The sequence below is a fragment of the Neoarius graeffei genome, chromosome 12 (genome assembly GCF_027579695.1).
Source record: "Neoarius graeffei isolate fNeoGra1 chromosome 12, fNeoGra1.pri, whole genome shotgun sequence".
Lineage (NCBI taxonomy): Eukaryota > Metazoa > Chordata > Actinopteri > Siluriformes > Ariidae > Neoarius > Neoarius graeffei.
In genome coordinates this window covers 80,620,085-80,644,650 of record NC_083580.1, presented here as the reverse complement: position 1 = coordinate 80,644,650, position 24,566 = coordinate 80,620,085, and the positions used below count along the sequence as shown (strand labels likewise).

General features: G+C 40.4%; 1 protein-coding gene across 1 annotated transcript; it reads left to right on the top strand.

Annotated features, from left to right (window-relative positions):
- Positions 1-1,182: 1,182 nt before the first annotated feature.
- Positions 1,183-16,458, top strand: LOC132895077 (V-set and immunoglobulin domain-containing protein 1-like). The gene is made up of 7 exons (XM_060935259.1): positions 1,183-1,225; positions 4,282-4,442; positions 4,603-4,810; positions 6,358-6,513; positions 14,476-14,592; positions 14,865-14,994; positions 16,381-16,458. Exons 1-7 carry the CDS (start codon positions 1,183-1,185, stop codon positions 16,436-16,438), a joined length of 873 nt encoding a protein of 290 aa, XP_060791242.1. The 3' UTR covers positions 16,439-16,458.
- Positions 16,459-24,566: the final 8,108 nt, after the last annotated feature.

The following is a 24,566-nucleotide window of genomic DNA, read 5'->3' as shown; positions in this document are numbered from 1 at the left end:
TTTTAATATGCCACTAAAAAACATCTTCCAAGTGTATTTTTAGTGGTGCATTCATGAACGCTTCATTCAAACTTTATATCCAGCAGCATGAGAAAAGCTAATGTCCTTGAAGTGATGTACTTCTGGAAGTATTTTCCACAGAAACTGTGAAGGTAAGATAAGCACACACACACACACACACACACACACACACACACTGTGTGTACAGTCGACTGTATAGGAGCACGACTGCAGCAATACTGATCTCCAGAACCAGATCATGCCTTCCTACACTCAACTAATAATATATCTTTTTTATCATGTCATCTAAGATGAACTCAATGGTTTTAAAGTGCTCTCTCCAGTGAAAACATTTCATTTATATGAACCATGTGAGACAGAACATGTCCAAGTTGTAACACACAGTGGCTGAAATGATTCAGATTTGCTTCAGTGATCTGAGTTAACCATTAACCAGTGGTGTGTGTGTTTAATCAGCTTTCACCACATTACAATGAGTGTATTTGGGCATGCGTCATTACTCACACAATTAGATAAATGTTTTTTTTTTTTCATAATGTTAGTTAAGAGTTTGTATCACTCCCTCTTTCAGTACTCCAAATTGAATGTGTTTGTTTATTGTTTTTCTAAATTTGAGATGCTTCATGATTTCAGGAGTGAAGCATTGTGTCGAGGCTTACTGCAGTGATGTGGAAGAAACTATCAACGTGTTGATAAGAAATAAATGTGTTTATGAAAAAAGGAAGGAAAAATCTTTGTATAAATTTGGTAATTAATGCACTGCAAATCAAAGTTTGGCATTCCACTATCATTCCAGCATCATGGGTAAATAATAAGTAAATAATAATAATAATAATAATAATAATTATTATTATTATTATTATTATTATTATTATTATTATTATTGTTAATTTAAAATTATTTTAATTCTTTTCTAGTCAGGGAGAAAATCAGGTTGAGCAAACATCAGCAGGCGTGCATGGGCAACACAAAAGCAAACTCAAACCCTAACAGCGACTGTTGATTTGTTCGTTAGAGTTTTTGAGGGTGTTGGCCTTTCAGGGCTTGGAAAGATAAGTTTTGTTCAAAAAAAATCATTGTTACAGAGTGAGGAACCTGTGAGTTTGTAAAAGTTGCTCTACTTTTTTTTTCCAACTAAAACCATCTTCGAAACATCGAAACATGTCACCACTCGGGACTATTCTCATGTTGTTAAGTATTGTAGGTGAGTAATTTCTTGTTAAAATTATTGCAATTATATTATATTATACTTTTTTGTTTTAAGTATATAATATTTCAGCACCATGAACTGGACGTTTTCGGAAACTGGACCAATTAAATGTAAAGTATTTATGATGTTAATCTTTTTTTCTTTACATTGTTGTTCCATTTGGTTTTTCATGGTTTTTGTTGGTTTTGTTGATGTTTTTTGTAACATCCTGCCATCGTGTGTAATAGGGTGTGGTCAAGAAGGCAACGTTTATGAGTTAATATGTTATCAAAACTTTCCACCAAAATCCAGAGTTTTCTGTGACAAGAATTATACAAATTTAAGATCAGTTCTGTTGATAATTTTTGCTCTGAAAATAGATTTAGAAGCATTAAGCCTGGACAGAAACAAAATTGTTGTTAAAAAAACCGAATCCTAGTAAAAACAATCAAACTTCACATCTTGAACCCATAATGACTTTGAGCTTGTAATAGAAATGTTGTGCATTATTATTATTATTATTATTATTATTATTATTATTATTATGGTTTTATGATTATTTTCAATGCACTTTATGCTAAATGTGAAATTAAAATAATGTTTAATCAATTTGGAAAACTGCCCACCTAAGAATAATTGGAATAAAACACAGTATTTGCATTTTATAGAAGTGAAATATAAAAATATATACACTGGGAGATTTGGTGCAAACTGTGTTTGAATTTGAAGGATTGTTTTTCAGTTTAACCTGGAATAATATCTTAGATATACTGTACAGTATAAAGTGTATGGCTGAGCCATAAAAGTGTTAGTTTTGGGTTGGGTTTTTTTGTAAATTTATTGTTGTTTTTCAGGAAATTAATCAGGCCATTAATTAATTTATCCATTAATTAGCTATTATTTTCCACCAGCGCCTGTAGCTGGTGATCAGCTCTTATAAACGAAGTTTCAAAAAAAAAAACCTTACTACTGATACCACAACACACAGTATACCTGTTTACATTATGTGTTTATATTCATTTATGCTCATTTCATAGCATTAGCAAAAAATTCTGGAAATGAAGAATGATGAATTTGAGCATGAATTTTAAAAAATCCCATAACACTTCTTTCATCTCAATATTGAATATGTTACAGGTCCAAGGTAATTTATTTATTTATTTTTTTGACCTGGGTTGGGTTGACTGAATTAACATTTTTCGTAAAATATCTTCTTTCATACTTAACCAGAGTCAAAGTCAGAACCTTCTGATTTTTAACCCAACACCTTAACCATTAAGTCAGTGATGACTGTAATGGAAGGAGTGATATCTCATCTCATTATCTCTAGCCGCTTTATCCTGTACATATTTTGAATTTATTAATGAGTCCAGTCTTATAACATCATGGAGTAGTTTAAAATCAAAAGTCTTCCCAAATCCTGACCCTAGCTATAGTAAGTCTCCCTGATACAAATAGCAAATTATGAACTGGTTTAAAAATTCTAACCTAGGTTGAAAAATTCTCACCTGACCTACAATTCTGACCTGTAACAAATGCAAAATGAAGATGCTACAGAACATTCTAACCTTACACATTCACAACCATGTCAGCCATTAGCTTTTCTTTCTCTTCTTTTTAATTCCAAAAAAAAAACACCGAAATGTCAGTAATCTTCAAAGGAAATCACACATCATGCTGTTGCACTGCTGCTGAGAACATGATACACATGACAATTCTTCACTGGAAGCCATAACTGATCATAATTAATCCTCATTTTTTGGGGCTCGACTGATTTTATGGTCAATGCGAACGTGTGTAAGACAACCTGATGTTGAGTTAATCAAGTGCAATCTGTGGGGTTTTTAGGAACTGTGTGACAAATCCACAGACATGAGACTGGACTAATTGAACTTAAGATAAGAGGCTGATTTTAGGTTTCTCAAAGCCACTTCCTGGAACAGATCCCAGGAGGAGGAGGAGTTTTTAATGCTTGAATAAGAGTGGAAGTGAAAGGTGTAAGAAAGAGGGTTTGAATAATGCAATCTCAAATCTCAAGCTGAATTAGATTAATCATGTGCTTATAGTTTTGGCAGTTAAAAAAAAAGACTTCACTAATTTAAAGGTAGACTGCCTTTCAGATTTTTCAAGTGTGGGTCATAAAAAGAATTTTCCCTGACACCCAATTATTTTTGTTTAGTGACCGAAAGCTACTGAATTCGAATCACAGACTTCCAATTTGATCAGTTTTTTAAAAATAGAACAATTAATGAATTTAAGGTAACGTAGCCATAAATTCTCCGCTATTTTTTCCTGCTTCACCATGACCCAATTCAAGATACTATGTCATGCATCACATGGTGGACTTTCCCCATTTGCACAAGCCATTGTGGGATACAAATTTGAAACAGGAGAGAAAAATGGAGGACGTGAGTGTGCGAAAGAAACGTGAAAGACCAACTACAGTAACAGAAAGCAAGAAGAAAAGACGTTATGTTATATACGAAGTAAAGGAAACGCAGGACCAAACTAATAAATATGGGCGCTCAGCGAGCACCTCGGTGTGATCAGCTGTTCGTTTAGCGACAGAATGATGGAACTGTCAGTGCACACTCAAAGGGAAACCTGTAGATGGCAGTAATGCAACACTGTGGATGCCAGCTGCCGTAAAACCCAAAAGAAGAAGAAGGTAAACCTGCGCATGCGCACACGGACTTCCTCTGTCTGCTTGACTGCGCCAAGCGAGCGATTTCATGCATATTATTTGCTTTAATCCCCTCAAATTAAATAACTTCCCAGCCACAGAATGGCCTGATATTTTGTGAGATATTACAGAAATAAACAGATATCACAATCACCACATTTCAGAGGGAACAAAATTGCACTGATTTTATGAAATCAAAAGGCTGTGTCGCTTTAACTCAACCCCAAGTAGAACTTCAAAACCCATTATCAGTCATACTTTAAAATATTATTATAAAATATGATCTATTGTGGCTTGTAGTGGAGAAAAATCACTTGTAATTAGCTGCTGTTAAGGCACAGTTTATCAAATTTGCAAATGTTTAGTTTGTTCATTCTGTATGCTGTAGGTGGCGCTGTGTCGATCACAGTGCAGGTTTCTCCGAAGGTTCTCAATGTAACTATTAGTGAGTCTGCAACCCTCAATTGCAGCTTTTCCACCAACCAGCCCCTGACCGGACTCATGATCCAGTGGACTCTCTACCCCTGGGGGTCTGAGAACCCAGTACAGGTGAGTTCTGCTCTCAGGTAACAACCTCCTGTGAACTGCTTTCCGAACCATGCTGTTATAGTATGAAAACTTTATAAAACTTTATCCCAGACTGTGGAATAAATTATAGTCTTACAAAATGTTAATAACGGCATTATTTGGTTTTTAATATTATTTTTAGGTGTTCTTTTATGACATGGGAAGTGAAAGGATTGGCGAACATTTCAGGGGCAGACTGACAGTCCTTTCTAAATTGGGAACCAGCAGGAACGCTTCCATCACCATCAGCAACATGCAGACCAAAGACGCTGGAACCTATACGTGCGAAGTCCTCAACCCCCCTGACATCGATGGCACGACCCAATCTAACATCAGGGTTCATGTGTTTGGTACTAAAACTTCCTGTGGACTTTAAAATAAGTTTGAGCCTCTTGGGTTCGATAGAACAGCTTCAAATATGAAGATAGATCAAATTTTCAATCTGAGTTTATGTTAAAAAAAGAAATCACACATTTTACAGTTGACTTATGCTATAGGTTATAACTCTAACCCATTTTTAGAGTAACAGTAGAGTAACGGGACCATCAATGAGGGTGTAGCTCATTCCGGCCCCGTCTAGTCCAGAAGGAACGATCTAAAGTGGGCCACCTTGTGCAATAAATGTTACAAGCTATATACACTATATACAAGCTATATATAGAAGCGATATCCACCCTAGGAATACCGACCTATTTACCAGAAAGAATCCAAAATGGCCAGGAATTGACCGAGAAGAAGCAATTTTTGTTGAACTGCTTATTAAGGCTTAATTAGTCCATAACTTCATTAATAATTGTAATAAAGTACATCTGGGTAGAAGTTATATGCACCCTAGGTACCCCTACCTTCCTGCCAGAAAGAATCAAAATTGGTGAAGAACTGAGAGAGAAGAAGTGATTTGTGTGGAAACTGCTCGTTAGGGCTTAATTACTCCAAATCTTCATTATTAATTGCAATTAAGCAAATTTGGGTAGAAGCCATATGCACCTCAGGCAGACCTACCTTCCTGCTGAAAATAATAAAAATCTGTGAAGAATTGAGAGTGAAGAAGCGATTTTTGTGAAATGTGGACAACGCTGGATGGATAACATATGATGGCATTAACTCATCACCTGTCGGCCAGATGAGCTAATAATCAGTTAAGGGTCGACAGCATGCAGTCACTCGGTGCTACGCACCTCGTCAGCTATCAGCTCATGTACGAACTGATTGTGAAGTAAATATATTTGATGAATAATATCATAATTATTCGGTGTAGAGACTTTAAATTGTGTGTGTGTGTGTGTGTGTGTGTGTGTGTGTGTGTGTGTGTGTGTGTGTGAGAGAGACCTCCAAGGGTTAATATATGACAAGTTACAAAACTGAAGTAAGAAATAATTCCTAGCGCTTTGCAAGTCAATTTCTTTCTTAAAATTTTTTCCTGCTGTTTTGTCAGAATTACAAGTAAGCATTCTTATTTCTTCACTTTTTAAGTTATTTATAACAGAAGTTAGTCGTAGGACAATACAATAAATTAATAAACAGCATTTCTTCCTTTTCACATTTTTGCACAACTTTTATTGACCTGCATTTTTACATTTAAAACTACATGTCACATCATCACTGTTTTCTGAAATTTCACACCAACTACAAAACGTGTAGTTGTTTGAAGTTTATCCAAAAATGTGAATAATAATAATAATAATAATAATAATAATAATAATAATAATAATAATAATAGGGCTGACATTTAATCCTCATACCTCGTCACAGATGAACGAAAGCTGAAATCTCATAAAGTATTTTAATTGTAAGTTATCAGAAAGACCTACGGTGTAAATATCATCTGATAATCATGACTTCACTAACTGTACCTCACTGTAATGCTGTAAAATGTGCCTTCTTTGTTCTCCTGCAGAAAGACCGTCATACCCGTACTGCGCTGAGCACGGAGACGTGACGACGGGTCACCTGGTCACCCTCACCTGCCATTCGGAGAAAGGCAGGCCCTCCCCCTCATACACCTGGACTAGACTGGAAAAGGGGATCAGCAAAGAAGTGATAGGCAGCACAGGTGTGTGTGGGTGTGGGTGTGATCCTAATCCTGCCTTTTCACACCACCGTGAATTTGGTATCCTATATGATAAGAATGTGAATAAAAGTATTTCGATTCATTTGTGCATGTCTGTGCTCGCAAAATAAAAATTCATGCTCAAACATTTTTAGAGAAATTAACTCTTAAACCGTAAACTGTTTTGGTGATGTTTAAATGAGCCGGCACGCCATTAACTGAATGACTCCAAATGATTTCAAATTATTCCAAATGACTCAGAACATGTCTGATTCATTTGTGCATGCTTGTTCACATAAAATAAACATATGTGCTTCATCAATGGCATGCTAATTAATGTCACATGTCAAGAAAATAACATTTAATAACTTAAGTAATAACGAAGCACATATGTTTATTTTGCATGCACAAAAGTGCACAAACGAATCAAAATACATTTCTTCACGTTCTTATCAAATGGGGCATCAACTTCAATTAGATTCTTTTCACTACTTCTTCAGCCAAACAACAGAAGATCAGAACTCATTCATTTTCAGTCAAGAGTTGTTATTGTTCGTCCGTCGATACGACGAAGACCATCACTCATCCAAGAAATCCCGGGGACGGAGTGCGCGGAGAGCATCTGTGTGTGCGCAGACGGCTGGTGAGGCCAATCTGCGTACGTGCCGCAGCTGGGGCACGGAATGGACACTGGGTCCGGAATCGCAGATTGAGCTTTTCTGGCAGCTCTGCATGCCTCAGCGGAGGCTGTTCTTTTGGCTTCGCACGCTGAGGCGCCATTTCAGACAGCAGCACGCCATCCCGCATGGTCCTGGGCCAATTGCTCCCAGTTTGTGTGGCTGATATTGAAAGCCTTTAGTCCGGCTTTAAGGGTGTCCTTGAATCTCTTTTTTTGGCCACCTTGGGAACGTTTGCCGTGCTTTAGCTCGCCGAACAGAAGTCTCTTTGGCAGACGTGTGTCTGGCATGCGGGCTACGTGGCCTGCCCAACGAAGCTGAGACTGCATCAGGATAGTGTGAATGCTGGGCAGACCAGCACGTGTAAGGACCTCAGTGTCTGGGATCTTCTCTTACCATTTGATGCCAAGAATTTTCTTCAGCCAGGTGGTGTGGAAGTGGTTCAGCTTCCTGGCATGACGCTGATAGACCATCCAGGTTTCAGCACCATAGAGCAATGTAGTTAGAACAACGGCCTTATACACTTTGATCTTGGTTTCCGTTTTTATGCCTCGTCTTTTCCACACGTTCTTACGAAGCCTGCCAAAAGCAGTGCTCGCTTTAGTCAGTCTATTTGTTACTTCATCATCAAGGGTGACGTTCCTGGAGAGTGTGCTTCCAAGGTAGGTGAACTTTTCCACGATGTTCAGTCTGTGCCTGTTGATGGTGATGTTGGGAGCACTGTATGGCTTTCCTGGCGCTGGCTGATGCATGACCTCTGTCTTTTTGGTGCTGATGGTTAGGCCAAAGTTACTACAGGCATTCAAGAATATGTCGACCGTGCATTGCATATCAGGTTCTGATGCAGCATTCAGGGTGCAATCATCGGCAAAGAGAAGGTCGTTGATGGTATCAGTCGAGACCTTAGTTTTAGCCTGCAGCCTTCTTAGATTGAACAGGGAGCCATCAGTACGGTAGTTGATACCAATGCCCACCTCAGCATCTCCAAAGGCATCGCTCAACATGGCCGAAAACATTAGACTGAACAAGGTGGGGGCGAGGACGCATCCTTGCTTCACTCCGTTGGAGATGAGGAATGGATCAGAGGTCTCTCCATTTTCCTGGACTCTTGCTAGCATGCCATCATGAAGTTGATGCACAATGTTTACGAACTTGCTGGGGCAACCGTACTTTGCCATAATTCTCCAAAGACCATCTCTACTCACGGTGTCAAATGCCTTCGTCAAATCGACGTAAGTGGAATAAAGGTCAACATTTTGTTCCTGACACTTCTCCTGGAGTTGTCTGGCAGCAAACACCATGTCCGTAGTCCCGCGCTCTTTCTGAAAGCCACACTGACTCTCTGGTAGTAGACCTTGCTGGAGATGTGCAATGAGGCGGTTGAGTAAAACTTTGGCCAAGATCTTTCCTGCGACAGCCAGCAGGGAGATTCCGCGGTGATTGTCGCAGATACAACGGTTACCTTTGCGCTTGTAGAGGTGCATGATGGATGCATCCTTAAAGTCCTGTGGCACAGCCTCATGAAGCCAGATGAGCTGAAAAAGCTGGTGGAGTTTCTCAGTCAGGGCTACTCCCCCCTCTTTATAGACTTCAGCTGGAATGGAGTCTAAACCTGGAGCTTTGCCACTTGAGAGAAGATGGATAGCTTTCTCAATTTCCTCAAATGTTGGTATGGCGTCCATGGTTTCGTCAATAGGAACCTGAAGTAGCTTGTTGATGGCTTCATCGTTTATTGATGAGGGCCTATTCAGGATACTCTGAAAGTGTTCTGCCCATCTCTTGAGGACTTTATCCTTGTCAGAGATCAGTGTTGACCCATCAGCACTGAGAAGTGGAGACAGTGAGCCCATGGTGGTAGGACCATAGATTTCTTTCAAGCTGTTGTAGAAGTTCTTCATGTCATTTCTGTCAGCAAAGCCCTGGATCTCGTCAGCTTTCTTATTTAGCCAGGAGTCCTGCATCTGGCGCAGCTTTGCCTGTACGGCGCTCTGCACATTTCGTAGTATGTCATGCTTTGATGTTGACGTCGGATCGTCGAGATGGGCTTTATACGCATGGCGCTTTTCCTCTAGTAGCTGCTCAATCTCCATGCAGTTCTCATCAAACCAGGCTTTGTGCTTTCTGGTAGTTGGTCCAAGGCATTCCAGGGCCGTGTTGTAAACCATCTCGCGGAGTGCAGTCCATGCTATCTCAATATCATGGCCATCCAGTACAGTGGAGTCTAAGTGTTGTTCAAGGGTGTCGGTAAAGGACTGCTTGATATTTCTGACCTTTAACTTGCTGGTATTCAGTCATTTAGGCACTTTTGCACCCTGGGGCCGTCTTTTGGGCTGGACATGGATATTTAGTTTGGAAACAACCAGGCAGTGATCTGTCCAGCAGTTAGCGCCACACATGGTCTTTGTAACCCGAACATCTTGTCTGTCCCTCTTTCGCACGATGGAATAGTTGATTAGATGCCAGTGCTTTGAGCGGGGATGCATCCAAGATGTTTTGTTACACGTAGGGAGACTGAAGATGGTGTTAATAATCAAAAGGCTGTGCTCCGCACAGGTCTGCAGAAGGAGGAGACCGTTGCTGTTACATTTTCCTACTCCATGCTTCCCAATCACTCCTTCCCAGGAGGCACTGTTACAGCCAACTCTCGCATTGAAATCACCTAGGATAATAAGTTTATCTGCTTCTGGGATCGAGTTGATGACAATGTTTAGATCGTCATAGAACTTGTCTTTAGCCTCATCTGGGTTAGTCATGGTGGGGGCATAGACACTGATAATGGTAGCAAACTTTTGGCCATGGGAAAGAGGGAGTCGCAACGTCATTTACACCCTTCGGGTGACCAGCTAGCTTTCCAACAAGTGATGACTTAACAGCGAACCCAACCCCGGCTTCTCTTCTCTCTTCAGGGCCGCGTCCACACCAGAAGAAGGTGTAGCCTGCACCTCTCTCGTAGAGATCACCCTGTCCTGCCAACCTGGTTTCACTAAGAGCAGCGATGTCAATGCCATATCTGCCAAGTTCTTTAGCGACGAGTGCTGTGCGTCTCTGGGGTCTTTCGGAGGAATCTCTATCAAGAAGTGTGCGAACATTCCAAGCTGCAAGGGTTACTGGTATTGTTCTAGTTTTCAGTTTACTTCCTTTGTTTCGACCGCATGAGTAGGGCCCCCTCCAGTCGTGGTAAACTGGCTAGGGTAGGAGGAGTAGGCAATGTTTGGGACACCTTTTCTAGTCCCTTCCTCATGCCGTGGAGGTGAGCAGTGCATTTCCTAAATAGGGCTGCTCAGTCGCTCAGACTGCTGCCGAAATCCACTGCTACTCCGGTCATTGAATAGCGACCCAATGGCCTGAACTGCCTATGTGCAGGTTTGCGGCTACGACTACCAGTGTACCCACACCTGTCGCTTCGTCGTGCGCCTGTCGCCACAGGACTTTTGATTGAAGGGGATGGGATAGAGGATGATAGATGACTTGTGCTGTGAATTTTAATTAAAGTGAAGAAGAGTTGCGCATCATCGACCTCACTCTCTCGTCTGGGACCGTCTAAGAATCCAGTGGCAGGACAAAGTCGAGACAACTGGAGACAGAACCAGATGCAGTGGATGGCCAAGGTGACTTAAAAATACCACGTCTTGCCCTATGCACTCCACAGGTGCATTTCTGTAACTGCCTTCTTCTCTATAGCTTCCGCAGAATCTGCCAGTTCCCAGACTTTGTGAGCCTTTCCTGGACTGGGTATAGCCGCAAGGCAGCGGAGGTTTGGAATCAGGGTTTTCCTTCCCCTAGGTGGACTGCCAACCAAGGCTAATGAGCTCCACCTATCCAAAGGGAATATACTGTCCCTCACTCGGTCCCTGGTATAACATTTTGTTAAATACAGGTGCACCACGTGTAGGTAGTTATACAGGAGTTAGGTGACCAGAGCCGTGAAGATTAGTCACCCTATGCACCCCAGTCAAGAGTAATACAGGGGGCTGTGAGGTAAATTTTGTGTAATTACATACTGAATAGGTAACCAAGCAACTGGAAGTCATATACTGTAGTACACATGGATTGAGTTATTAAACGTTTCACATTTGGTGTATAATCCTTCATATTAATTTCAGTAACAGAAAGTACTGACTGAGGCCCTCTGGGCCGAGGTCAGTATTTAAGGCCGAGGTCATGGTATTTCACCATATGGACCGACCTTAAGCTGGTAAATGATATATTTATTTTTTTCTTTACCAAATTCTAACAGAAAACGAGAGCGCCCGAAAGGGAAACCCGAGCCGAGCCGAGGCGAGCCGCCATTTTGAATCCTCATTCATGGCTGTAATGCAAATAGCTTCCTCCTTGATATACAAGTGCACTTCCATGGCAGGAAAAAAACTACATTTTGCCACCTACGTAGTCCCTTATTTAAGCCTAGGTCAAAACTGGCCGTACGTGCTCCTACGGCTGGTCTACGTGCAAAAAATGCAAGAAACACACAGAGGGCGCTCGTGAAACGCACGGAGGGCGCGCGTGTGACGTGCTGATTTTCGAGCCATAGACGGGCCGCAGAGGTTCTTTGTCATGTCAGACAAACTCTATGGGCGCTTACGTTTTTTTCAGGTTGCAAGACAAACTTACGGCCAACATGCGTCTTTCTCCACGAACAAAAAAAACGCAGCGATTTGGGAAACACCCACGGTTGTGACCTAGGGTTTATACAAAATTGAGTCATTCAGGATTCAGCCATGTTTTTGCTCGGCATCAGCAAGTTACAGGTTTTTAGCTTTCTCCTGAAATGTTTTCTTTTATTTCGTCTTCCTCAGGGTAGTAAAACTCGCTTTCGCTGTGAAGACTGTCGTTATCGCTATCCATGATGTAAAATTAATGCTATTCTCCTGAAAAATGTGAAAATAAATGTTGACAAAAATTGCTACTATGTTTGTTATTATTGTGAATGACCGAGTCGCCAGAGGTCTGTAACCGGGGTCCGTACCGTAGGATACGGACCCACTCGCCAGCCAATCAGAGCGCGGGATTTGATGGAAATCGGACCACGAAAAAAAAAATACATATATTTGTCAAAATTATATACAAGTTGACATTTTATGTAGGTTACAGATAGGAATAAATTTGTTAAAAGCATATCATGTGACTGTATGTTGCTTGTGATGTCTGAAATTCGACACTAGGGGGCAAATTTCAGCTGCGATATCCAGAGATCATGAGCACTGAAAAGGCAAACCTGCGACAAATCGACACTCGTGTTGTTTATTGATATTGTCATTTGTCTCTTGTGGTTACTGTTCTTGATCCAGGGTGTGGCCTGTCCAGCATTTTTTAAGTTCCGTTATAAGCTTGTAATATCAAAAATGTATACAATCTACAGTAATATTTAAATGTAATGTTGTTTAAAATGTATTTTATGTTATATTTAACTCTAGAGAAATACATGACCATGACCTTTCTTCCATTTCCGAGTGCTAAACTGATGTAAGAGCTCATTCTGCGAAAGCAAAAGTTTCTAGGTGATAAATAACATCCTGTGCATTATCTTTTGGATTTGTTGCTTCACTGTATCATCACTAAATTTCACAGAATTGATGTGTTGCTGGGGCGGCACGGTGGTGTAGTGGTTAGCGCTGTCGCCTCACAGCAAGAAGGTCCTGGGTTCGAGCCCCGGGGCCGGCGAGGGCCTTTCTGTGTGGAGTTTGCATGTTCTCCCCGTGTCCGCGTGGGTTTCCTCCGGGTGCTCCGGTTTCCCCCACAGTCCAAAGACATGCAGGTTAGGTTAACTGGTGACTCTAAATTGACCGTAGGTGTGAATGTGAGTGTGAATGGTTGTCTGTGTCTATGTGTCAGCCCTGTGATGACCTAGCGACTTGTCCAGGGTGTACCCCGCCTTTCGCCCGTAGTCAGCTGGGATAGGCTCCAGCTTGCCTGCGACCCTGTAGAAGGATAAAGCGGCTAGAGATAATGAGATGAGATGAGATGATGTGTTGCTGTGTCGTTAGCTGCTGTTGCAGTTCTGTGTTGCGTACTTACTGTACATAGAAAATGAAAACTCGCCTGTAGCTTTGTTGCTAGCTTGCATGAATGCAGAAGTTTATATTTATCACTGATTCAAATATTCAGTACACCCAGCATCTGGTTTATTAGGAACACCTACTGTATACATTTGCATATTTTTCATTCAGTCATCCAATCAGACAAACAATCATGCAGCATTGTTCAAAAAACATCAACTAGCCTTGTTCAGTCTGTGCGCTGAGATGCTTTTCTGCTCAGCGTGATGATAAAGAGTGGTTATTTGAGTTCCTGTCCCCTCAAACCAGTCTGCGCTCATGAACAGGGCACCTTCACCTGCAGAACTGGATGTTTATTTCTTTTTTGTTTGAGATTTTTTTTTCCATTCTGATGTCTGACGTGAACATTAAGGCCCTCCTCACAATACAGCTCGCGATGTGTTTAATTTGCGAATACTTGGCAATGAAAAATTCTGCGCATTGCCACCAATTGTGCAATGCACATCGAATGTTCTTCAAGCTTCACGAGTTGTTTTTTGGTGTCTCCACCTCATGAGTGGCCAAAAACATTGCGAAAACCTTCAATACATGCATTGAAATTTGGTGGTGATGTTTTCACTGGGGCGGCACGGTGGTGTAGTAGTTAGCGCTGTCGCCTCACAGCAAGAAGGTCTGGGTTCGAGCCCCGGGGCCGGCGAGGGCCTTTCTGTGTGGAGTTTGCATGTTCTCCCCGTGTCCGCGTGGGTTTCCTCCGGGTGCTCTGGTTTCCCCCACAGTCCAAAGACATGCAGGTTAGGTTAACTGGTGACTCTAAATTGAGCGTAGGTGTGAATGTGAGTGTGAATGGTTGTCTGTGTCTATGTGTCAGCCCTGTGATGACCTGGCGACTTGTCCAGGGTGAACCCCGCCTTTCGCCCGTAGTCAGCTGGGATAGGCTCCAGCTTGCCTGCAACCCTGTAGAACAGGATAAAGCGGCTACAGATAATGAGATGAGATGAGATGAGATGTTTTCACTGGCAAACTAAGCAGTGAATACTTGCAGATGGGTTTGAGAACACTTCCCGAAGTTCAGGGAAGCATCATCACCAAACGCCTCGTTTTCATCAAAAATCCATCACAAATCATCATTAGCTAGCTAGTGTGTGTGACCGTAGCCTAACTGAAACCTGTACGTATCTGCGTGTTTTTGTGCATTGCACTGCTGCCACATGATTGGCTGATTGGATAACTACATGAATGTGGAGGTGTACAGGTGTTCATATTCATTTTTCTGACCTTTTGTTTTGCCGTAGACCCGAGCACTGGCATCCTGAACATCAGAAACATTTCTCAGTTCATGTTTGGAACGTATCAGTGCAACGCTTCCAACGTTGTGGGCTTCTCCATCTGCACCATTGAACTGAACTCAGGTAACATCCGGTTTTGTGTGTGTGTTGGAGGAAATAATGTATTACACATTGCTAATTTTAACTACAAACAGTTTCATAAATATATCTTGTTTCTTCTATGCAGTAAATCTGAATTTCAACATTTTGAAATGTTCTCTTGATTCATGACATATTTTAATCATTTTTATTTTTTCCACAAAGTTCCATCACCATTTCTTTTATGATGTTCATGTTCTGAAACCCAAATTACAGTGCTGTTAGTGTTAATGAGCTCGTTATATCTGGTTGTCCAGAGACGAATGACGCAGTGATAGCAGGAGCAGTTATTGGAGCCCTGCTGTGTGTTGCCTTCATCGTGCTGCTGGTATGGTTCATCGCTCATCATCTGAAGAAGAAGAAATACAAAGCAGCCAAGGCTGGCGAGTGAGTCTCCCACTGACAAAAAAACAGGGGGGGGGAATATATTTTCTCAGATATGATGTGTCTCATTGCTATCAACTCCATTTAACTGCAGTTCTAAAAATATCTTTGTGGGATGTTCGCTTCGTATAGAGTGGAGTCCAAAGGTCTGAGAGTACGAGTGATTTTCTTTGTACTTTAATGCATAATTGACTAATTATACCATCAGCAATAAAAGCAGAATTTTAATAAATATTACATGTATACACATACGTTACAAATATTTGGATCAAATCCGTCAACGTGGCATCTGAACACGTGCTTCAATGGAAGAGATTAGACTCGAGGAAAGTCTGATTTGTACGAAGCAGTTAACATGATTGATATTACAATACTGAATATTCAAGATTTGTTGTTGTTGTTGTTGTTGTTGTTGTAAAATTTTCACATTTCTTAAACTTTGTGGCCTTAAAGGTAGACTGCCTTTCAGGTTTTTCAAGTGTAGGTCATAAAAAGAATTTTCCCCGACACCCAATTATGTTTGTTCAGTGGGCCGAAAGCTACTGAATTCGAATCACAGGCTTCCAATTTTATTAGTTTTTTTTTTTTTAAATCGAGCAATTAATGAATTTTGGGCCACGTGGCCCTAAATTCTCCACTATTTTTTCCTGCTTCACCATGACCCAATTCAAGATACTACATCATGCATCACGTGGTGGGCTTTCCTCGTTCACGCAAGGCATTGTGGGATACAAATTTGAAACAGGAGAGAAAAATGGAGGATGTGAGTGTGCGAATGAAACGTGAAAGAGCGACTATAGTAACGGAAAGAAAGTGAGAAGAAAAGACGTTATGTTATATACGAAGGAAAGGAAATGCAGGACCAAACTAATAAATATTGGCGCTCAGCGAGCACCTCGGTGTGATCAGCTGTTCGTTTAGCGACAGAATGATGGAACTGTCAGTGCACGCTCAAAGGGAAACCTGTAGATGGCAGTAATGCAACACTGTGGATGCCAGCTGCCGTAAAACCCAAAAGAAGAAGAAGAAGGTAAACCTGCGCATGCGCACATGGACTTCCTCTGTCTGCTTGACTGCGCCAAGCGAGCGATTTCATGCACATTATTTGCTTTAATCCCCTCAAATTAAATAACTTCCCAGCCACAGAATGGCCTGATATTTTGTGAGTTATTACAGAAATAAACAGATATCACAATCACCACATTTCAGACGGAACTAAATTTCACTGATTTTATGAAATCAAAAGGCCGTCTAGCTTTAAATGGGAATAAAATCCAAATTTTCAGTGTGATCTCAGACTTTTAGTCTTGCCCAATTTTACTTCTCAACTTCTCAATTAATCTACTATGTACACAAATACAAACTATTTTGTTTTTGTTTTTTTAACAGGACACAAGCTGAGGTGAACTACAAAGCCGTCCCTCCACAGGAACCTGTCCCTGAATAATCATGTCACCAGCATGTCTCACATATAAACATAAAGAAACCTTTTTATAATAATGATTTTGTTGGTTGTGACTATTTTTTTTTAGCTATCGAGACACCGAATGATGTTTCTGTAAATTGGTTTTATACGCACTGACATTCCCAGAGGTTTTATAATGGTGGAGATTCTGGATCGACTGTGTCATGGAAATCAATGTCTTTTTATTTTTTTGACAAACAAGAATTATTTTGTCTTGTTTCAGCTTGATTTACAGTATGTGGATTAAAAACAAAGAAATGGAAAGGTATCTTTGTCACTGTTGGATTGTACTTGCTTGTAAGAGATCAAACAGTTATGTGTTGTATTACATGCAAAAGTGTAATTTGTTAAATTGGACATGTCATACACTTTCAATTATAAAGTTTGACAGTTTTTTTTAATTGAAAAAATGCTTTGTTTTGGGGGTTTTTCTCATATCATTTTTAAGACAGGCTTATTTTACAGCTGTGCCTTTAAATATTAAATATGTAAATCACTTCACTCTTACATCTTACAACGAGAGCTCTGTCAGCCACACCCATGGAATTGTTTTGTTCCATGACATCTAGATGCTTGTGTACACATGAAACCAATATTCCCAACAATATATTATATGTATATACATATAAGATTTCCATAGCTTATGTGCTCTATCACATCCCAAACACTGGGTAAGCTACCTTCCCAAGTGAACCAGAACTAACAACAGCTAACTGACTGAAGTGGTGTAAAAGAACCCTGGGTAACATTAGTGCTTACGTGAATCACCTCAGTCCTCAGTGCATGGTGGCGAACACGTTTATCAAAACCACACAACAGGGAGTCGCTTATTACTCAAATCTCATCTCATCTCATTATCTCTAGCCGCTTTATCCTGTTCTACAGGGCCGCAGGCAAGCTGGCGCCTATCCAAGCTGACTACGGGCGAAAGGCGGGCTACACCCTGGACAAGTCGCCAGGTCATCACAGGGCTGACACATAGACACAGACAACCATTCACACTCACATTCACACCTACGCTCAATTTAGAGCCACCAGTTAACCTAACCTGCATGTCTTTGGACTGTGGGGGAAACTGGAGCACCTGGAGGAAACCCACGCGGACACGGGGAGAACATGCAAACTCCGCACAGAAAGGCCCTCGCCGGCCACGGGGCTCGAACCCGGACCTTCTTGCTGTGAGGCGACAGTGCTAACCACTACACCACTGTGCCGCCATTACTCACATACTACGGACAATTCAGATAATGCAGCCTAGCAAACTACGTTTGAATGTTAAAGCCAAACAAAGCAGAAGAAATAAACTGACAGATATATATTGACAAATAATATCCATACAAGACATGTTCAAGTGTTCACTTGCTCATATTTGTACCGTATACTGTGTCCAGATTATTAGTTTTTAACTAAAACATCTCTGGGAGCTGCCATCTTACTCTCTTTGAGGTACAAATATTGCGCTCTGAGTACAAATTATATGAAAGAATCTGAGATTGTGACATCACTTACACGCTACATGACTTACCGAGGCTGAGATCGAGTGGATACATCACTTCAAAATTGTTTTAAATGACCCTAAAGATGCTAAGTGTCAAGCATTTGGCTGTAAAAATAAGCTCAAACATTGCAAAGAGAAATAATTTTTTTTGCCATCCCCAATCCTATAAAGGCTGTTACTTTTACAGGCAGCGAAATTGCTGCATTTCATCGGCACTCATCACACTGTAGACAAATTTCGTTTCAGGGGGCACAAGGTGGTTTGCGAAGATCACTTCACAGTGGAAAAGATGACAGAAACAGGAAGAAAAGAAAGGCGTTAAGTTGAGAGATATGTCAGACTCTTCCATAACCGTAATGCATGCCACAACAGTATGGCTTTGTAGACACAGAGTGCATGCACTTGACTGGCCTGCTGCCAGCCCAGATCTGTCTCCTGTTTAGAATGTATGGCAGATCATGAAGAGGAGACTCAGACAATGGCATCTATGGACTGTTGAGCTGTTGAAATCTTGTATCAAGCAAGAATGGACAAAAATTCCAATCGCAAAACCGCAACAATTCGTATCCTCAGATCCCATACTATTAAAAAGTGTTTTAAAGGGAAAGGTGATGTAATATAATGGTAATAATGCCTCTGTCCCGACTTTTCTTGATTGTATCACAGGCATCAAATTCTAACTTCGTTTATATTTACAAAATAAAATTAAGTTGGTCAGTAAAACTATTGAAAAGCTTTTCAGTTAAATGAAGTTTCATGTGAATGAACAAATCACAGATTTTTGGTTTTATTGCATTTTGATAACTCTCCCAACTTTTCTAGAAATGGGGTTTGTATTTTTCAAGACTTTCACTGGTAATAACTCTATAATGCACCGTGTGCAGACATATTTATTAACAGGACATCCTGTTGATTTTTCTAACAAAATTCATTTGGGATATTCCTCAAAATGTTTGGCATGCTAGTAATACGAATCATTTACTACACATGACGCTTGACGTTTGGAAAATACCCTCAGTGTCCTGGAAAAGGGGGAAATACATAAGAATATAGAAACAGGAAGCATATGTGCAGAAATGCATCACACATATGATTACCCATTTCCTCTGACGGTTCAGCTTGCTTTCCTCCCACACCAGGCTGCACTCTCTTCTTCTCTTCTTCTCTTACTGTTAATTATTAAAAAGCATGCTGACATTAGGACAGTATGTTTGGTGGACACGTCCCATGTCCGATCTGATCTTTAAAAGTGAAGGGTTATCCCTGTGACAAGTCAGTCTTCAGTTCAGTTTAAGCGATTTTAGATGTACATTTGATCAACTGTTTTTGACGCAAGGTGTTTCCAGAAAACCTTCAGATCAACATCTCAATAACCACACCAAAGACCTAAAACTGTTTTAAAAGGAAAAATATTTTCTTCTTTTTTTCAGCCTTTGCATGGGGAAACTAGGTCACTGTGGTGCCCACACGTTTATCTATAATCCCCTGTTCCCTCTCCCAATCTTTACAATATACACTCACCGGCCACTTTAATAGGAATTCTAAGATCCCTGTTCTTGGCTGCAGGAGTGGAACCCAATGTGTTCTTCTGCTGTTGCATGCTGAGATGCTTTTCTGCTCACCACAGTTGTAAAGAGTGATTATATGAGTTACAATATCCTTCCTGGCAAAAAAGCTCAAACCAGTCTGTCCATTTTCTGATCTCTGACCCTCTCTTATCAACAAGGCGTTTGTTTCCACCCACAGAACTGTAGCTCACTCACTCGATGTTTTTTGTTTTCTGCACCATTCTGTGTAAACTCTACAGACTGTTGTGTGTGAAAACCCCAGGAAGGAGATCAGCAGTTTCTGAAATACTCAAACCAATCCATCTCAAACCAACACCCATGCTACAGTGAAAGAAAGTCACATTTTGAGATCACAATTTTTCCCATTCTGATGTTTGAAGTGAACGTTAACTGAAGCTCTTGATTTGTATCTGCATGATTTGATGTCAAGGGATCGGCTGATTTGAGAACTGCAGAAAGCAGCAGGTGGATGTAGGGGTGTTCCTAATAAAGTGGCTGATAGGTGTACAGCATCTTGCAGTAGAAGTGCTTTTGTGCATCATACTCACACTGTCTGCACTTAGAGTTTGCCTTTGTTTGTAGAAAGTTATTAGATTGAATTCCAATTATTTGCTCTAAATCAAGATCTTGTTTGTTCAGTGATCCATAACAATAAAATGCATTCCTGAGACATCAGGTGTCTTTGTTCATTTCACTTTACTTCATTTTAATTTCATGTCTAAACTTCAGAAGACAGGGGAAAAACAAGATGTCTAGATTACTGTTGTTGGCCTTTGAACACAATTTCAGCTGCTGCTGTGAACTCATCTAAACACTGTAAGCATTATTCAAAGACTGGGAATTTTTCTGTGCCTGACGTTCAACTTTCATTTCCAACCGCAGCATGTTGCACTCTTTGCATTCTCTTAGTGATTCAGAAGTGATGTGATAAGAAAATGATAAAATCTAATTTATAATCAGCATAAAATTTCACTTACATTTACAGCCAATCAAACTGACATGGAACTGAACCAGCAGGGGTTAGATCAGTCAAAATATCGGCAGAAGATTATACTGTAGGAAACCGGAGGTCATTGGACAGTACTTAAGAAGCAACTTCCTACATAAAAAGTTTTATGCCAAGTAAATGCAGTAGCATGTTTAATTTGGTTGTGTGTTATCAGAAAAAAAATGGAGTTTATTATAAACAATTACTTTTTTTATTCGTGTACAGAAGCACAGTTCAGTAAAAGTTGCACTCATTTTCCCCCCCAAATGAATGACAGCCAGATCCCAGCTTTTAGCAATGTCTGCTTTATTACAGATATCTTATCCATACAGGACACTTTTTCCATGGAATAAAAACGTGTTCTATTCCCTTCTAGCAGGTTTCATTCATTTGGTTCGATAGCATACAATATTGTGAGCATATTGCTTATCCTACGTGTATTACATCACTCTACCCAATGGAGAATGAGCATTGAATATGGTTTATGATATTGCATGGATGTCAAGATAATATGACGTCACATGTCAGAGCTAATGCGAATATTCAATGAGAAAATTTTCACCGGGAAAATGCACTGAGGACTTTGTTCACCGGGAAAAAGAAAGACACATTGAAAACATGAAAGGCTCCCAAAACTTCATTATATATTCTTCACACATATTTACAAGAGAAAAACATACCAACAGACATCGAAAAACTGGAAAAGAGACACATCAGGGACGTAAAACTTCCGCACTATAGTGAGTGACTGTGACAATTTGTAAACAAACATGGCCGCCAGGTTTGCTTTGTTAAAAATGGAAGATTTTGAGGGAATTTTGAAAGAGAAAGACATGGTGAACACACAAAAGGTTACTAAAACTTCATTAGATATTCTTCACACATATTTAGAAGAGAAAAACAGGAGTTTTTAGAGTTGGACTTTTTGGAATTGGACCATTTTTCTTGGTAGAACTTTGACTTTTTATTTGTACATTGGATCAGAATCAGCATTTGATATTGGTAAGTAACCCCCCTGTTCTTATTCCATTGAATGTGTATGTATAATAATAATAATATTATTATTATTATTATTATTATTATTATTATTATTATTCGCTGGCTTTTTTTCGTGGTCTATCAGATACGGTATATTCCATTCAGCTACTTGTCTTCAACTCATTCAGTATCATACTAGCTGAATGGAATATATCTGATATAACAAAAAAGCCAGACATTATTATTTAATTATCACAGTTTGAGAGGGTGAAGGTCAGCTGTGGAAAAAGTGCTCAGGATTTATGCTTCAATGAAAGTTTAGATCATGTTTCACAAGCTTACTCAGTTAAAAGTGAAGGTACTCAAGTAAAAGTCACTTTAAAAGTTGCTAATTTTAAATGTATTCAAGCATTATAATAAGAAGAAGCCTTTATTTTCATCACATGCACACTCAAGCACAGTGAAAACCATCCATCCATCCATCCATCCATCCATTATCTCTAGCTGCTTTATCCTGTTCTACAGGGTCGCAGGCAAGCTGGAGCCTATCCCATCTAACTATGGGTGAGAGGCAGGGTACACCCTGGACAAGTCACAGGGCTGACACATAGACAGCATAGACACAGACAACCATTCACATTCACACCTACGGTCAATTTAGAGCCACCATTTAGCCTAACCTGCATGTCTTTGGACTGTAGGGGAAACCGCAGCACCTGGAGGAAACCCACGCGGACACGTAAACTCCACACAGAAAGGCCCTCGCCAGCTGCTGGGCTTGAACTCAGGACCTTCTTACTGTGAGGCGACAGTGCTAACCACTACACCACCATGCTGCCTGGTGAAATCCCTCCTTTGCAATTAACCCATCTGAAGTAGTGAACAAACACACATGAGCATTGAGCACACACACATACCCAGAGCAGTGGGCAGCTATGCTACAGCACCCGGGGAGCAATTAGGGGTTAGGTGCCTTGTTCAAGGGCACTTCAGCTATGATACAGAGGGAGGGGAAAGAGCTGCTCCTTTACTCAACTCCTCTCACATTTTCCTATTAGTCCTGGGAATCAAACCAGTGACCCTTTGGGCCCAAGGCTGCTTTTACTTTTTACCAAGCATTAAAGGTAAAAAGCAAATGTTTCATGCTGTGTTTTCACATGAAAACTAACTTGCTTCATATTTATTGTTTCTTATTTTGAATGTAGGATTGAATCTAGACCAATGATTCTCAAACTGTGGTACGCGTACCACTAGTGGTACGTGGGCTCCATTCTAGTGGTACGCCAAAGAATCACTTAATTAAATATAAATAAAATTAAAAAAAATAAAATAAAACGTGAAATACTATCCATAATATCTGAATGGATGAAAAATATCTTATCAACCGATGACAAGAAAATGAAAGGAGATACAAATTAAGTTAATAATTTTAAAAAGTTTGCAAGTGCTTCTGGGTAGCCATACGTAGCGTACGTACGCATTCCCACCAGTTCCGCTGACAGACAGTTATCTGCCATTGGTAGACTAGGCTGTGATGGGAAAAGGTGGAGGTGGCTTTGCTAATTATGACGAGTACGACAAAATTACTGTCGTGGCTTAAATCCGCGAATGGGAGCGTGGATCAGGAGAGAGGGAGAACTGAAGAGGACGTGTGTGAGCCGAGCGCAGATGCTAACGACAGTGGCAAAACCAGCCCCAGAACTGCTAGCAAACGGCAGAAACCAGTGAGGAGGAAGTATGATGAAAAATACATAAAACTGGGATTCATCTGGAGCGGGACAGAGGAGCTGCCCAGGCCGCAGTGTGTTGTATGCGGGGACGTTCTGAGCAATGAGTCCATGAAACCATCGCATCTCAAATGGCATCTTACAACCAAACACACAGCACTAAAGGACAAACCAATGGATTTTTTTTTTAACGAAAACGTGATGAACTGAAGCAGTCCAAGTCCACCATTCTGTCCTATGGTACACCTGTAGCCAAAGCACAGGAAGCTTCATATCGTGCCAGCCTCCTGATCGCCAGAGCCGGTAAGCCGCACACAATCGGGGAACTGCTGTGTTTACCATTAGCCAAAGAGATGACACGTATCGTGTGGAGAGAAAGCTGCCAGAGAGTTAAACTTGGTGCCGCTTTCAAATGACACCATGTCAAGGAGAATAAACGACATGGCTGACGATGTTAAAAAGACACTGATTGAGCGCATTGAGAACAGTAGATATTTTACCATACAGCTTGATGAGACTACAGATGTTGCAGATTTGGCCAATTTATTTGATTCATTATTTAAGTACAGTGTTTTATTTTCCTATATTTAAACAGTGTTACTGTTCAAAGTACTATGTGTAATGTTACAGTGGCCAACAATATTAAATATACTTGTTAAATAAAACCTCCGCCTTGTTTTTAATGAATACTTAGGTCTACTACGCTACTGTATTTTAATGTTGGTCATTATGGTGGTACTTGGAGAGCCAAGTATTTTCTGAGGTGGTACTTGGTGAAAAAAGTTTGAGAACCACTGATCTAGACTGTAAACTAGACATCATATAGATGCCAGTAGCGTCGTAGACCTCATTCAAACTGCATACACTTTATGATTCCTTACAATTCCTTTAAAATACGAATTATCTCTTTTAAGTGACAATTAAAAAACATTGCTATTTGACAGATACAAGCTGATATTCCATCGATTTTCTTACCTTTCTAGATGTTGTGTGATTGTGGTGCTGTTGCTTACTGCCCCATTTAGCTCTATAGATGTAATAGATTAATTATTATTACACCTAGTGATCATATATGGGAACTGCAACAGGCACGAATAAACAGAGGCCCATTGGGACAGGAATCATGCTACTGATAAATGTAATACATTTCCACAAATAAACTATAAGTATAAGGGCAGGCAGTGTGTGTATGAAGTAAAGAACCATTTGCATTATACTGAAAGATATATTACAAAGACTGAAAGAGAGAAATAAGCTTGTTTCACACACACACACACACACACACACACACACACACACACACACACACACAAATTCTCTCCCTTTTCCAATTGTTTGGGCTAGTTTCAGG

What these genes read in the sequence shown, in the direction of transcription:
- LOC132895077 (XM_060935259.1), top strand. Translation starts at nt 1,183, where the DNA reads ATGTCACCACTCGGGACTATTCTCATGTTGTTAAGTATTGTAG. An exon ending in CATGTTGTTAAGTATTGTAG is followed by an intron (nt 1,226 to 4,281) that starts GTGAGTAATTTC and finishes TGTATGCTGTAG; the next exon opens with GTGGCGCTGTGTCGATCACA. An exon ending in CATCAGGGTTCATGTGTTTG is followed by an intron (nt 4,811 to 6,357) that starts GTACTAAAACTT and finishes GTTCTCCTGCAG; the next exon opens with AAAGACCGTCATACCCGTAC.